The sequence below is a fragment of the Melanerpes formicivorus genome, unplaced genomic scaffold (genome assembly GCF_026170545.1).
Source record: "Melanerpes formicivorus ecotype bairdi unplaced genomic scaffold, bMelFor1.0.p_v2 SCAF_2, whole genome shotgun sequence".
NCBI lineage: Eukaryota > Metazoa > Chordata > Aves > Piciformes > Picidae > Melanerpes > Melanerpes formicivorus.
Window position 1 is genome coordinate 3,120,193 of NW_027142354.1, and position 15,616 is coordinate 3,135,808.

Here is a 15,616-nt window from a genome sequence, read left to right on the forward strand (position 1 = left end):
TGCAAACCAGATCAAACATGCAGTTCAGGATAGGACAGAATAGAACGAGACCAGACCAGACCAGGTTGGAAGAGACCTTCAAGATCATCGTGACCAACCTATCATCCAACACCACCTAATCAACTAAACCATGCAACCAAGCACCCTATCAAGTCTCCTCCTGAACACCTACAGTGATGGTAACTCCACCACCTCCTCAGGCAGCCCATTCCAATGGGCAATCACTCTCTCTGTATACAACTTCCTCCTAACCTCCAGCCTAAACCTCCCCTGGTGCAGCCTGAGACTGTGTCCTCTTGTTCTGGTGCTGGTTGCCTGGGAGAAGAGACCAACCTCTGCCTGTCTACAACCCCCCTTCAGGTAGTTGTAGAGGGCAATAAGGTCACCCCTGAGCCTCCTCTTCTCCAGGCTAAGCAACCCCAGCGCCCTCAGTCTCTCCTCACAGGGCTTGTGTTACAGAAGTCAGAACCAAAACAAGGCCCTCTTGCCAGGAAGCCCCCCCTCACTGTTGAAAATCTCCTCCTTTTCTTTGAAGGTCTTCTTGAAGGTTTTTTTTGAGGACTTTTTCCTCCAAGTTTGTTGTCACCTCTGTTGATGACAGGGAGCCAAGGGAGCCACCTGCCATTCTGCTGCTATATGACTGCATCTTCTGTCCCAGTTCAACCAGGCAGGCCCTTCATCAAGGAAAAGATCTCATCTAACTCTGCTTGTTAAACGGCACATGCAGCTACCAAGCTAACTAAGAGCCATTAGGAATTGAACTTTGTCACTGCACCTAATTTGTCACAGCCAGGCTTCTGTGCTAGCCACAGAAAAGGCCAACAATTCTTAGCTGGAACTGCACAAATACTGTTGGTCTTGTAGTAGAGCAGTTACCAAAACCATCTAAACAACCTCTTCCCCTCAGGTTACATACAAACCTCACTTCTCATCCCTCATCTGGAATGCAACTGAGATGCAACTAGGCTGCATTTTTGCATGAAACTAAGCAAACTGCAGGAATAGATTGAATAATGAGCTTGTTCATACATTGTTTTCTGAAGAAGGCCTTTATCTTCCAACATCTTTAGAACTTCCTGGGATTTTTCTTGGTAAAGCGATTCTCCGGAATATTCATCAAAGCGCACTCCGAGACGCTGAAGAGTTCCCGAGGAGGAGACAAAAGAAGAGTAACATTGTTAAGACTGAGGCTAATTATTTAGAGCAGACCAGGTTGGAAGAGACCTTCAAGATCATCATGTCCAACCTATCATCCAACACCATCTAATCAATTAAACCATGCAACCAAGCACCCCATCAAGTCTCCTCCTGAACACCTCCAGCGATGGTGACTCCACCACCTCCCCAGACAGCCCATTCCAATGGGCAATCACTCTCTCTGTATAGAACTTCTTCCTAACCTCCAGCCTAAACCTCCCCTGGCACAGCCTGAGACTGTGTCCTCTTGTTCTGGTATTGGGTGCCTGGGAGAAGAGACCAAACTCTGCCTGTCTACAACCTCCCTTCAGGTAGTTGTAGACAGCAATAAGGTCACCCCTGAGTCTCCTCTTCTCCAGGCTGAGCAACCCCAGCTCCCTCAGTCTCTCCTCCTAGGGCTTGTGTTCCAAACCCCTCACCAACTTTGTTGCCATTCTCTGGACTCATTCCAGCAAGTCAACCTCCTTCCTAAACTGAGGGGCCCAGAACTGGACACAGGACTCGAGGTGTGGCCTAACCAGTGCAGTGTACAGGGACAGAATGACCTCCCTGCTCCTGCTGGCCACACTCTTCCTGATGCAGGCCAGGATGCCATTGGCCCTCTTGGCTGCCTGGGCACACTGCAGGCTCATGTTCAGACTACCATCGACCAGCACCCCCAGGTCCCTCTCTGCCTGGCTGCTCTCCAGCCACTCTGACCCCAGCCTGTAGCACTGCATGGGGTTGTTGTGGCCAATGTGCAGAACCCGGCACTTGGATGTGTTCAATCTCCTGCCCTTGGACTCTGCCCATCTGTCCAGCCTGTCGAGGTCCCTCTGCAGAGCCTCTCTACCCTCCAGCAGATCAACTCCTTCCCCCAGCTTGGTGTCCTTAAGTTAAATGATAGGGTCTGTGTCACAGGTCAGAGAGAGTGCAAAGATTCATTTACATTAGTGGGAAGGTCACTTCATTGTTCAAAAGAAAGAGTGTTTGGATTTTGATTCAATCAATTCCTGCTTTAGAATTCATCTCCCCAAGTTGAACACAGCATTAGGTAAAAACCTTCAGGAGAAATTAGGTCTAAACTGGATAGAGCAATTAGTTAAAAAAAGCATATCTGAGGCAGGTCTCCTGCTGTGCTGGAGGCAAAAGCAGTGGGCTGCAGAGAAGTTATGTGGACATGAAGTCAATCCTATTTTAATAGGATGTTGAATGAAATTAAGAAGCAAGGCAAGAGCTGCTCAGAACCACTGCTGAGCCGACAGAAATCACCCTTACTAGGAAGGCTGAGGGTACACCTAGGAGAAACATAATGACCTTATCTGTCAAAAGTGGGTGAAATGTAATAGTAATAAAGACAAGGTTTTTGACTGAGGGCAGCAAAGCTGTCAGTCCATCAGCTCAATACTTATTAGTTTGAATGGAACTGGGAGAGAAAGATCTAGCTGTCCCATTCATCATGTGATCAATGATGAGTGACCATCGTGATGCAGCTGCATACACAGCCCAAAAGCCACTCACCCTAACAGGTCAGCTTTCCACTAGAGTTATCAAGGTTGTGCCTCACTTAGGAGATCTTAAATTAGGGTACTTGGAGTGAATTCAATGAAACATTTCAGGGAAGAAATTAAAGCACAGCCAGGTCATGGGAATTACTGAGGAAGGGGCAGGCCACTTCTCTGAACTTTGCAATCAAGGAGGAAAGCAGATATGACTCATTTGTACAAATGCAGCAAGAGGAAGGAGCTGGAAATACCACTGGAAGAAGAAAGTGGTATAAAATGAATCACAAATTCTTTGGAGCTGCAAGTTAGAAAATAATCCCTAAGCCAACTGGAAGTGGGCACCCACTCCAGGATTCCATTGCAAGAATGAAAACCACCAGCTGGCTTTCAGATGGGCTCAGCTGGTTCTTGAGTGAGATTACATAATATTGACACCAAGAGGCTTCATTCAGTCACAGAAAGTATATCCTGTTTCCCAAACTCCTCCAAGATTCATTTGGTGGTTAGTGGCACAAACATCTCCCAGGAAAGAGTGGACCCCAGGTCTGTTCTTGAGATCCCAGTATGCAGCAGATGGCTGGCTGTTAGCTCAACTCAATCTGCAGGTGACTTAGGCACTGGCTACCAATACAAACTCCTGCTTCTATAAACTTCCTACACTGGATTTAACATGCACAGCTCTGCATGAAAACACTGGATCAGAAACATGACAACAAGATCTATCTCCTCATAAAATTCATTACATGGGAACTGCTAAGCCTGCTAATTTAGCAGGTTGTTGCTGGCCTCAAAGACAAAGTAAAAATGAACAATACTTATCTAACACTGATTTGTTTTGTTACTTAGCTCCACATTCTTAGCTTCAGGGCATCTGAGAAGGAAGAAATAATCTGAATGTGAATTACATGGACTCCATCAAATAAAATGCATCCAAGGTGTCAGCAAGGTGTCTGCTTGGATGTCAGATCGCTTACTGTGCTCTTTCCAAACAGAATGGGGCCCAACCTAGCATACTGAGAAACACCTTCCCCACATTGACAGCATTACAGCAACCTCTGTTCCTAAGTCAGTTCAGTGCTTGGCAGTCTCTTGGATGAAAAGGTGCTGTGCACAGTCAATTAGATTAATGAAATGAGACTATTTTATCAGCACCACAGAGAAAGCAGTGGATGATTTGTACCTTATAAATTCGGATGTATTCCTCAATGCTGAAGTCTCTAAATTGCTTCCACAGTGACAGTGCCTGCTCATCGTGGCCCTCCAGCTTTCTGAAGAAATCCTTAGCCAGCTCCTTTATGTTTTCATCTTCAGCTGCTTTGTTAATCTGCACATAAACCTAAAATAGGATGACACTGAAAATGTCAGAACTGTAATCCTCTCCTCCAATAAAAACAAGCAAAGCACTACAAGAGCAATGCAAATACACTGAAAGATGACATCTGCAACATCAACATTTTGAAGGCATGTTATAGGAACACATTTCTTACTTGAAGGATGAATCACACACACACAGAGAACCACAGACTCAGCAAGGTTGGAAGAGACCTCAAAGATCATCAAGTACAACCTGTCACCACAGACCTCAAGACTAAACCATGGCACCAAGTGCCATGTCCAATCCCCTCTTGAACACCTCCAGGGATGGTGACTCCACCACCTCCCTGGGCAGCACATCCCAATGGGGAATGACTCTTGAATGAAGAATTTTCTCCTCACCTCCAGCCTAAACTTCCCCTGGCACAGCTTGAAACTGTGTCTTCTTGTTCTGGTGCTGGTTGCTTGAGAGAAAAGCCCAACTTCCTCCTGGCTACAACCACCTTTCAGGTAGTTGTAGAGAGCAATGAGGTCTCCCCTGAGCCTCCTCTTCTCCAGGCTAAGCAACCCCAGCTCCCTCAGCCTCTCCTCATAGGGCTGTGCTCAAGGCCTCTCCCCAGCCTTGTTGCCCTTCTCTGGACACATTCAAGTGTCTCAATGTCCTTCCTAAACTGAGGGGCCCAGAACTGGACACAGGACTCAAGGTGTGGCCTAACCAGTGCAGAGTACAGGGGCACAATGACTTCCCTGCTCCTGCTGGCCACACTATTCCTAATGCAGGCCAGGATGCCATTGGCCCTCTTGGCCACCTGGGCACACTGCTGGCTCATGTTTAGGCAGCTGTCAATCAGCACCCCCAGGTCCCTCGCTGTTTGGGAGCTCTCCAGCCACTCCAACCCCAGCCTGTAGCTCTGCATGGAGTTGCTGTGGCCAATGTGCAGCACCTGGCACTTGGATGTGTTGAATGAAGGAGGAGCCCAAACTCCAATAGGAAAAGGTGTTGCTTATTTTGAAATAAGACTACTGCTGTAATTCCTTGCTGCTGTCACTATTGTCCTCCTCTCAACCTTGAAACAACTGCAGCAGCAGATTATGGAAGAACTAATTTATACATGAAATGGGAGCCATCATCACAGACTTTTAAACCAGAGTATCACCACAAGGTTGTTACTTAGAATCACAGAATCATCCAGGCTGGATAGGACCTCTAAGATCAAATTCAGCCATTTCACCCACTCCACCAAGTCTGTCACTACACCATGTCCCCAAGCACCAGATCTAAACAGCTTTTAAACACATCCAGGGATGGCAATTCAACCACTTCCCAGGGCAGCAGGGAGTTCCAGTGCCTGACAACCCTTGCTGTGAAAAAGTTTTTCCTAATGTCCAGCCTAAACCCTGGCACAGCCTGAGGCCATCCCCTCTCATTCTGTCATTAGTTACTTGTGAGAAGAGACCAGTGCCTACCTCTCTACAACCTCCTTTCAGGCAGTTGCAGAGAGCAGTAAGATCTCCCCTCAGCCTCTATTCTTGTAGACTAAAGAGCCCCAGTTCCTTCAGTTGCTCCTCACAAGACTTGTTCTCCAGGTCCTTCATCAGCTTAGTTGCCCTTCTCTGTACCTGCTCCACTGCCTTGATGTCCTGCCTGTACTGTGGTGCCCAAAACTGAACACAGTACTCGAGGTGCAGGCTCACCTGCTGATTACAGAGGGACAATCACCTCCCTGCTCCTGCTGGCCACTGTATTTCTAATAAAAGCCAGGATGCCACTGGCCTTCTGGGCCAGCTGGGCTGCACTACCTAAAATGAGATGGCAGCTGAAGCAGCAAAATCCTAGACAGACTCAGTACTCTACAGACTCAACCACCCTCCGAGTTCTCACCCAAAACTCCATACTTACAGTACTCTACACATGATGTCTCCCTGGGGCTGAAGTCAAGCACAGGAATGTCAACACCTGACTATACATAGTCAGTTTCCTAGAAGCAAGAGGGATCTGGAGGTGCTGGAAGGTGTCCAGAGAAGGGCCACAAGGATGTTCAGAGGGCTGGAGCACCTCTCCTGTGAGGACAGACTGAAGGAGTTGGTGCTGTTCAGTCTGCAGAAGAGAAGGCTCCAAGGTGACCTAATTGTGGCCTTCCAGTATCTGAAGGGGGCCTACAGGAAGGCTGGGGAAGGACTTCTCAGGATCTCAGGTAGTGATAGGACTAGGGGGAATGGAATGAAGCTGGAGGTGAGGAGATTCAGGCTGGATGTGAGGAGGAGGTTCTTCCCCATGAGAGTGGTGAAGCCCTGGAATGGGTTGTCCAGGGAGGTGGTGGAGGCCCCATCCCTGGAGGTGTTTAAGCCCAGGCTGGATGAGGCTCTGGCCAGCCTGATGTAGTGTGGGGTGTCCCTGCCCATGGCAGGGGGGTTGGAACTAGATGATCCTTGTGGTCCCTTGCAACCTTGACTGATACTATGACACTAAGCACTACAAATTCTTGTACTAGCCAGCTTTACCTCCCTACAGCAGATTTGGTTCTCCTGTTCATTAACATATTCCTTTGTATCTAAATGCTAAATATTCACCCAGACAATGGTTCCTCGCTCTCCACATGTAGCATCTTGAAAGCCTGTGGAAGAGGTTTTAAAATGTTGAAGTACTATGTAAAAATAACTAAATTATCTCAGAAAGAACCTGGGAATCCTGCCGGACAAGAAGTTATCCATGGGACAGCAATGTGCTCTTGTGGCCAAGGCGGCCAATGGAACCCTGGGGTGCATTAAGAAGAGTGTGTTCCCCTCCCCCTCTGCTCTGCCCTAGTGAGGCCCCACCTGGAATACTGCATCCAGGTTTGAGCTCCCCAGGTGAAGAGGGACAGGAATGCCCAGGGAGGTGGTGGAGTCACCATCGTTGGAGGTGTTCAGAAGGAGAGTTGATAGGGTGCTTGGTGCCATGAGTTAGTTGATTAGGTGGTGTTGCATGTAGGCATAGGTTGGACACGATGATCTTGAAGGTCTCTTCCAACCTGGTCTGGTCTATTCTATTCAAGAGTCCACCAGAGGGCTACAAGCATAATTTAGGGACTAGAGCACTGCCTGATGAGGAGAGCCTGAGAGCCCTGGGGCTGTTTAGTCTGGAGAAGACTGAGAGGGGATCAAATAAATGTATATACATATTTGAGAGCTGGGGGTCGAGAAGGAAGGAACAGCCTCTTCTCAACCGCACCCTGTGATAGGACAAGGGGCAATGCATGGAAACTACAGCACAGGAAGTTCCACCTCAACATGAGGAAGAACTTCTTCACTATAATGGTCACAGAGCACTAGAACAAGCCCCCCAGGGAGGTTGTGGAGTGTCCTCCTCTGGAAACTTTCAAGACTTGTCTGGATGCATTCCTGTGTAACCTTCACTAGATTCTATGTTCCTGCTCTGGCAGAGGGGGTCGGACTCAAAGATCTCCAGAGGTCCCTTCCAACCCCAAACATCCTGTGAACTAGTGGTTACTCTGTGTATTTAGACTCACAGTTCAACATTGTTTAACTTTCAAGCCATTTTAGAGTTTTGATCCCCAAATCATGGCAATCTTGATAAAGAATGAATGATTTAGAAACACTTCACTCCTGCAATGCTCAGACATTGAGTTTGCCAACAATACCTTGCTTGAGTGGGTTCCATCTATTAAAAACAAACAAGAAAAAGCTTGCACAGCAAAACTCTTGAACTTTTCCCCTTATGTCCCAAGACTTTTAGAGATTTTAACAGGCAGTATGGCTGACAGGCCTCAAAGATTAATGTTTCTTTAGTTTTGCCACAAAAAAAGAATTTGAAGTAAAGGGAATTCAACCCTTTCCAAGGGCTGAAGAAGAACCAGTAGCTTCACATGTTCTACCTTCTTGCCCCCAGTCTTTCATTTTATAAACCAAAAAATAATGCAAAAGGTGGTGGACAAGAAGCTCAACAGGAGCTCTCAATGTGCACTTGCAGCCCGCAAAGGCAATCAGATCCTGGGCTGCATCAGGAGAAGTGCGGCCAGCAGGTCGAGGGAGGTGACCCTCCCCCTCTACTCAGCCCTGGTGAGACCCCACCTGGAGTACTGCATCCAGTTCTGGAGCCCCTATTACAAGAGGGATGTGGAGGTGCTGGAAGGTGTCCAGAGATGGGCCACGAGGATGATCAGAGGGCTGGAGCACCTCTCCTATGAGGACAGACTGAAGGAGTTGGAGCTGTTCAGTCTGGAGAATAGAAGGCTGTGAGGTGACCTCATTGTGGCCTTCCAGTATCTGAAGGAGGCCTACAGGAAGGCTGGGGAGGGACTGCTCAGGATCTGAGGTAGTGATAGGACTAGGGGGAATGGAATGAAGCTGGAGGTGGGGAGATTCAGGCTGGAGGTGAGGAGGAAGTTCTTCCCCATGAGAGTGGTGAAGCCCTGGAATGGGTTGTCCAGGGAGGTTGTTGGGGCCCCGTCCCTGGAGGTGTTTAAGAGCAGGCTGGATGAGGCTCTGGCCAGGCTGATGTAGTGTGGGGTGTCCCTGCCCATGGCAGGGGGGTTGGAACTAGATGATCCTTGTGGTCCCTTCCAACCCTGATTGACACTATGATATTTGGATGAGACCACAACCAAAACTGTGTTAGTCCTGCAAAACCAAGACTGGTTAAAGTAATCTCAATCGTTATGGCTGACTAGGAGCGTCCACTGAGGCAGTTTTGTCCCAGACACACAGAAAAGCAATTCACAGCACTCACACCATGCTGGTGGGCATGGTGGGCAACCAAGATGGCAGCCTCCTGCAACAAAGCAGCCTTATCTGCTGTTGAAAAGCATTTCCTGAATGCCTGGCAGCAGAAATCACACCTTCTAATGCTCCTTAATCTTTCACACTCTTGGAAGGAAGAAGAGCATTTTGGAGAGCCAGAAGAGTTCTCTGGAAAACTATGGTCTCTCCTCCTTACCTCTACATGCTAAGCTTCTGTTTGTGATGCAAAACACTTCAGATCCTTTTCCCAAACCACAGTGATTCATGTATTGAGCACTGCCAGTTAGATATTACTGACTTAGAAAATACTATCAACATGAGGATCAGTCTGCCCAGGGAGGTTGTGGCGTCACCATCCTTGGAGGCATTCAAAAATAGCCATGGTGGTGTCAGACCAGCAGTTTTCCAAGTGAAACAATTCTATGATTCTATGATTTTTACAGCATACATGCCACTTCTTTTCACAACTTTGGTAACCAACACACTAGAGTAATAGATGAAAGAGATTCCCACTGCAGTTACCACAGTGAGCTCCTGTATCATAGTATCAGTCATGGTTGGAAGGGAACACAAGGATCATCTAGTTCCAACCCCCCTGCCATGGGCAGGGACACCTCACACTAGATCAGCCTGGCCAGAGCCTCATCCAGCCTGGGCTTAAACACCTCCAGGGATGGTGCCCCACCCACCTCCCTGGACAACCCATTCCAGGGCTTCACCACTCTCATGGGGAAGAATCTCCTCCTCACATCCAGCCTGAATCTCCCCACCTCCAGCTTCCTTCCATTTATGCCCAGTTAAGAAAACTGCTATCACTCAAGCCAACTGTGCTGGCAGCAGCAGTCAATACAACCTAACTATCAGTCACCTTCATACTTTTCAGGCTAATGAAACCTGTCTATGTTGCCATGACCTACTGAAAGTTGTTTCTGCTGCCGTGGCCCAGGCTAGCACTGTCCTTCAAGCAAGATGACTTATATCCAACAAGCCTCATCATGACTCTGCAGATACACCATTCAGTACAGGTAAGTTAAATGGGCGTCCTTTGAAGTCCCTAGTTGGTCTTTTCTGAACTTACCTCAAAAAGGTGTTGTAAAGGACTGGATTTTAGCTTTTCTTTGTCGCCGAAGCGTTGAAAACCAACACCCAGTAAACCTGCAACAACAACAACACAGAATTAGACAGCAGCCCAGTGGGGATATTATTTTGTTGATTAAATTGTTTTCATAAGCAAGTCTAGAATAGAATAGAATAGACCAGGTTGGAAAAGACCTTCAAGATCATCAAGTGCAACTTATCACCCAACACCATCTAATCAACTAAACCATGGCACCAAGTACCTCATCCAGTCCCCTCTTAAAGACCTAAGTTATACTGTGATACCTCCTGGACTCTTCAGACATAGGCTCTGAGCTCTCCTAAGCCTTAACATATAGGAGAAAATACCACAGAGGAATCAAGATACAAGATACAGCATGTGTTGGAATTGATTCTGACTTAGATGTGCTGACTGGTTAGCCAGCAGACTAAACACAGAAGTTAACTTTCTCTCCCAGAGGGCACTACAATGTATTTCTATCCCTATTTGACTGCCAACTGTCAAATACCCAAAAAAATTTGTTCTCTTGGACACATTCTTCTTTGTCAGGTCTAGCTGAAGTTGGCCAATGGGTTCAACACTTGTTAGGAGCAAGAGTGACAAGACGACAGATGTACAGATGGTGCAAATGAGTAAGCTCTGTTGCCTCCACAAACCTGCCTCAGAACTGCCTGAAGGTTGAGGACTTCCCTCCCATGTTTCAGTACAACATGTTTTCAATTATTATGTTTTAGAGCCTCTGACAATAGCAGTTGTCATAGAAATGCTGACAGATTAATTACAGCACTGCTTCTGGGAAAGGACCATTATAATAATATTCCAATGCTGTCATTTTGTGAAGCATGTCTGTATGAGTTGTTATCAAACCTGTCAACTATTTGAGTTAAGGCAGCCCAAATAAAAAGGGGAGCACCCATTTGGAAAGAAACAGTTGGAACTATATAGTATAGAATAGAAATTAACCAGGCTGGAAGAGACCTTTGAGATCATCAAGTCCAATCTATCATCCAACACTATCTAGTCAACTAAGCCATGGCACCAAGCACCCCATCAAGTCTCCTCCTGAACACCCCCAGGGATGGTGACTCCACCACCTCCCTGGGCAGCACATTCCAATGGCCAATCACTCTCTCTGTATACAACTTCTTCCTAACATCCAACCTAAACCTCCCCTGGTGCAGCCTGAGACTGTGTCCTCTTGTTCTGGTGCTGGCTGCCTGGGAGAAGAGACCATCATCTGCCTGTCTACAACCTCCCTTCAGGTAGTTGTAGAGAGCAATAAGGTCACCCCTGAGTCTCCTCTTCTCCAGGCTAAGCAATCCCAGCTCCCTCAGTCTTTCCTCATAGGGCTTGTGAATAGAATAGGAATTAACCAGGTTGGAAGAGACCTTTGAGATCGAATCCAACCTATCATCCAACACCACCTAATCAACTAAACCATGGCACCAAGCACCCCATCCAGTCTCTTCCTAAACACCTCCAGTGATGGTGACTCCACTACCTCTCTCAGCAGCCCCTTCCAATGGGCAATCACTCTTTCTGTGAAGAACTTCTTCCTAACATCCAGCCTAAATCTCCCCTGGTGCAGCTTGAGACTATGTCCTCTTGTTCTGGCGCTGGTTGCCTGGGAGAAGAGACCAACTCTCACCTGGCTACAACCTCCCTTCAGGTAGTTGTAGACAGCAATAAGGTTTCCCCTGAGCCTTCTCTTCTCCAGGCTAACATCCTTACAGTTGTATGCTGTACAACAGGTACACATGTAAATAACAGGCACTATGATCCTCACACCTTCAGGAAGCTTTTTATCAAAACACATAAAATTCCTGATACTCAAACTTAGGAGTACAACATAGAATTTTCAACACAGAGTGAGGCTTGAATGAGGCCACTTTGACCACACTGCATTTAATTGCTTAACTGTCATTGCTATACTCATTATGCAATAGCATAGTGATAAAATTGTGTCTCAGGGGCAAAAATGAATGAAATATACAGCAATGAAATTGCTTAATTTCAGGTGAACTCATTTTGTCTTCAATTCCCACCAAGCAAATTCTGCAAAGCTCTGCTGTGAGTTACTGCTCGATCAGAAACAGCATCAGGAAAGACGAACTGCAAAGGAAATAATTTAACAGAGGGGGAAAAAATAAATCACAGAATTGTCAGGGTTGGGAGGGACCTCAAGGATCATCCTGTTCCAACTCCCCTCCTATGGGCAGGGACACCTCCCAATAGATCAGGCTGCCCAGAGCCCCATCCAGATTGGCCTTAAAAACATCGAGGCTTCTACCGCCCCCCTCGGCAACCTGTTCCAGAGTCTCACCACCCTCATGGGAAAGAACTTCTTCCTAACGTCCAATCTGAATCTAGACACTTCCAGTTTTGCTCCATTCCTCCTAGTCCTATCATTACCTGACACCCTAAAAAGTCCTTCACCAGCTTTCTTGTAGGACCCTTTTGGAACTGGAAGGCCATAATAAGGTCTCTTCAGAGCTTTTCCTTCTCCAGACTGAACAGCCCCAACTCTCTCAGTCTGTCCTCATAGCAGAGGTGCTCCAGCCCTCTGATCATCCTCCTGGCCCTTCTCTGGACACATTCCAGCACATCCAAACCCTTCCTGTAATAGGAGCTCCAGAACTGGATGCAGGCTGGATGTTAGGAAGAAGTTCTTCATAGAAAGAGAGATTGGACATTGGAATGTGCTGCCCAGGGAGGTGGTGGAGTCACCATCAACTGGAGGTGTTTAGGAATTCTGGTGCTGGTTCCCTGGGAGAAGAGACCAACCCCCTCCTGGCTACAACCACCCTTCAGGTAGTTGTAGGCAGCAATAAGGTCTCCCCTGAGCCTCCTCTCCTCCAGGCTGAACAATCCCTCAGCCACTCCTTGTAGGGCTTGTGCTCGAGGCCTCTCCCCAGCCTCATTGCCCTTCTCTGGACACATTCAAGTGTCAAAACACTCTAGGCTACACAAGAGGATTTTTCAGGCTTCACCTAGCTGATGAAGAGGAAAGACTGTGCATGTAAATATCCTTCAAGGCCTGTTCACTTGCACATTCTCCACTACACACCTTTCTGTTGCTACATTTTAAAGGGAATCTGAATGGTTTGGAGGAAGCATTGAGAAATCTTTAAAGATACAAACTCTCCAGGCCTCAACCTGCCAAAATGCAGTTGGGCTGTGGAAGTTAATTATGCTCTATGAATAAGAAAGATGTTTCCAGAGGGAACAAACAACAAACAAAACAACATACCCTACCAAAACAAAACAGAAGATTAAAGGGGGAGGGGAGGGAGAAAAAAGAAGGAAACCAAACAAAACAGATAAAGAAAACACACCAATACATACTATGAAAAATAAACATTAAATGTACATTTTGCTACATTTATCTTTTGTGTATAAATGTGGCATAGGTTAATTAGCAAACTTACTCTTTCACAACCAAAATCTGAACAAAGAGGATGTGCAACTGCTGTGGTAATGTGCATGCATCTTGCCTGGAGGCAGCAAAAGAAGCCTGTTCAGCTATGACAGCTCCAAAGGCATATCCAGCACACTCAAAGTATTTATACTGCCCTTTAAAAATAACCCTCAAAATGACACCTACATGGTCTGAGGAGCCACTGAGGGACAGAGAACCTGTTGGGTAAATTTCCTCCTGTTACTTCTTGTACAGTAGCATAGGTGCATGCAGCTGATGACTCAGTCTGCATTGTTTTGTTTGTATTTTAAAGAGGATTAACTACACAGTATTACCTTCACAAGCCTAGAGTGAATCCAATGAGCCTGTAAAACCCAAAGCTGGAAACGCAGACCATCTGATACAGCAGGAAACAGAACAGGAGAAACATATTAAAACATACCAAACTGCATGCCCCAGTCACCAAGGTAATTTATTCTTATTACTTCATGTCCCAGTGCCACTTTCAGATTTGCTATAAAATTCCCTGGTAAGGAAAAGAACATTGGCATTATTCAGTTGTAGGCAGCCTCTCATCCCAACACAACTGATTTCTGTTTTGCAAGGTCTGTATTAAAAAAGAAGAACAGCAGCAATCAGATGGAACTATTCCACTATTGGAATTTCATAACTAAAAGTAGTAATAGTCTGAGCAGGATAAGAAAGGTCATGCACTGAGCTCTGCACTTTACACACTGTGTGCCTGGTATGCCCTGAACTTACCATACCACACAAGCATGTCTTGGTTCTAGTTGTTATTACAAGAAAAACTCCTCACCTTTCTCTTGAGCTGAGCTACAACCACAGAATTACAAACAAGAAATACCTGCATCCCTTCCTGTGTTTTCCTGAGCTTCAAGAGTATCTTTTAATTACAGTAGTGATGTAAAAGCATGCAGAAAGCTTTCTCTTCTTCTCTTATTATAACACCATACTATAGCTTGCTGTTACTTTTAATTCCCTTCTCTGTAGCCAACTCATTCTCTTACTACTGGACAAACACTGATCTACTGAACATCCTGAATGTGGTTTTTTTTTTCCTGCAGCAAAGGATCCAGAAATACAACATAAAAGAGTCCTAAACAGGGCATGTCACTTAACCCTAACAGTCCATGAAGAGCCACAATTATCAACTTCATGTAATTAATAATTATACATGATACATTGAGTATCATTAAAAACTAAAACACTGTTAGCTGCACAGATGCTGTAGGATCTGCTCCTAACAACCTACAAGCTTTTTGCTGTGAAAGAATAGAATAGAATAAACAAGGCTGGAAGAGACCTTCAAGATCGTGTCCAACCCATCACCCAACACCACCCAACCAACTAACCCATGGCACCAAGCACCCCATCAAGTCTCCTCCTGAACACCTCCAATGACGGCGACTCCACTACCTCCCCAGGCAGCCCATTCCAATGGGCAATCACTCTCTCTGTATACAACTTCTTCCTAACATCCAACCTGAACCTCCCCTGGCACAGCCTGAGGCTGTGTCCTCTTGTTCTGGTGCTGCCTGCCTGGGAGAAGAGACCAACCTCCACCTGTCTACAACCTCCCTTCAGGTAGTTGTAGAGAGCAATAAGATCACCCCTGAGTCTCCTCTTCTCCAGGCTAAGCAACCCCAGCTCCCTCAGCCTCTCCTCATAGGGCTTGTGTTCCAAACCCCTCACCAACTTTGTTGCCCTTCTCTGGACACGCTCCAGCAACTCAACCTCCTTCCTAAACTGAGGGGCCCAGAATTGGACACAGGACTCGAGGTGTGGCCTAACCAGTGCAGCACACAGGGGCAGAATGACCTCCCTGCTCCTGCTGGCCACCCTGTTCCTGATGCAGGCCAGGATGCCATTGGCCCTCCTGGCTGCCTGGGCACACTGCAGGCTCATGTTCAGCCTACCATCAACCAGCACCCCCAGGTCCCTCTCTGCCTGGCCGCTCTCCAGCCACTCTGACTCCAGCCTGTAGCACTGCATAGGGAGGGAAAGGAGGAAGAAATGATGTTTTCCATATGCCATTAGAGCACTGAACAATAAAATGAGCAACTATCCCATTACAAAGTACAGCAGCTCTGTTAGTAATACTGGCATAAAGGCATTAACATATAAAAGCAGGCAAGACAGCCACCAAGACATAACTGACTGCTCTGCAGTCCAGTGCCAATTGGAAATGTAAAATTCAAAGGACTCTCATGACACCTGAAAGAAAACTGCCCTAGGTGCCTGTGCAGACCAGTTTTTAAACTGCTTCATTTAATGCTCACAGTCAGAAACCTGTATTATCATAGTATCATAGTATCAGTCAGGGTTGGAAGGGACCACAAGGAG

General features: G+C 46.7%; 1 protein-coding gene across 3 annotated transcripts in view; it reads right to left on the reverse strand.

Annotated features, from left to right (window-relative positions):
• The window catches only part of RARS2 (arginyl-tRNA synthetase 2, mitochondrial), a 47,522-nt gene that overhangs the window by 21,456 nt on the left and 10,450 nt on the right, over positions 1-15,616 (reverse strand). For all 3 annotated transcript variants that reach the window (XM_068149288.1, XM_068149277.1, XM_068149298.1), the window contains 4 exons: positions 13,695-13,778; positions 9,814-9,890; positions 3,862-4,017; positions 1,030-1,136 (listed from right to left, as the gene is read on the reverse strand). In XM_068149288.1, the coding sequence (XP_068005389.1) occupies positions 1,030-1,136; positions 3,862-4,017; positions 9,814-9,890; positions 13,695-13,778 (424 nt within the window). The remainder of the gene's footprint in view (positions 1-1,029; positions 1,137-3,861; positions 4,018-9,813; positions 9,891-13,694; positions 13,779-15,616) is intronic.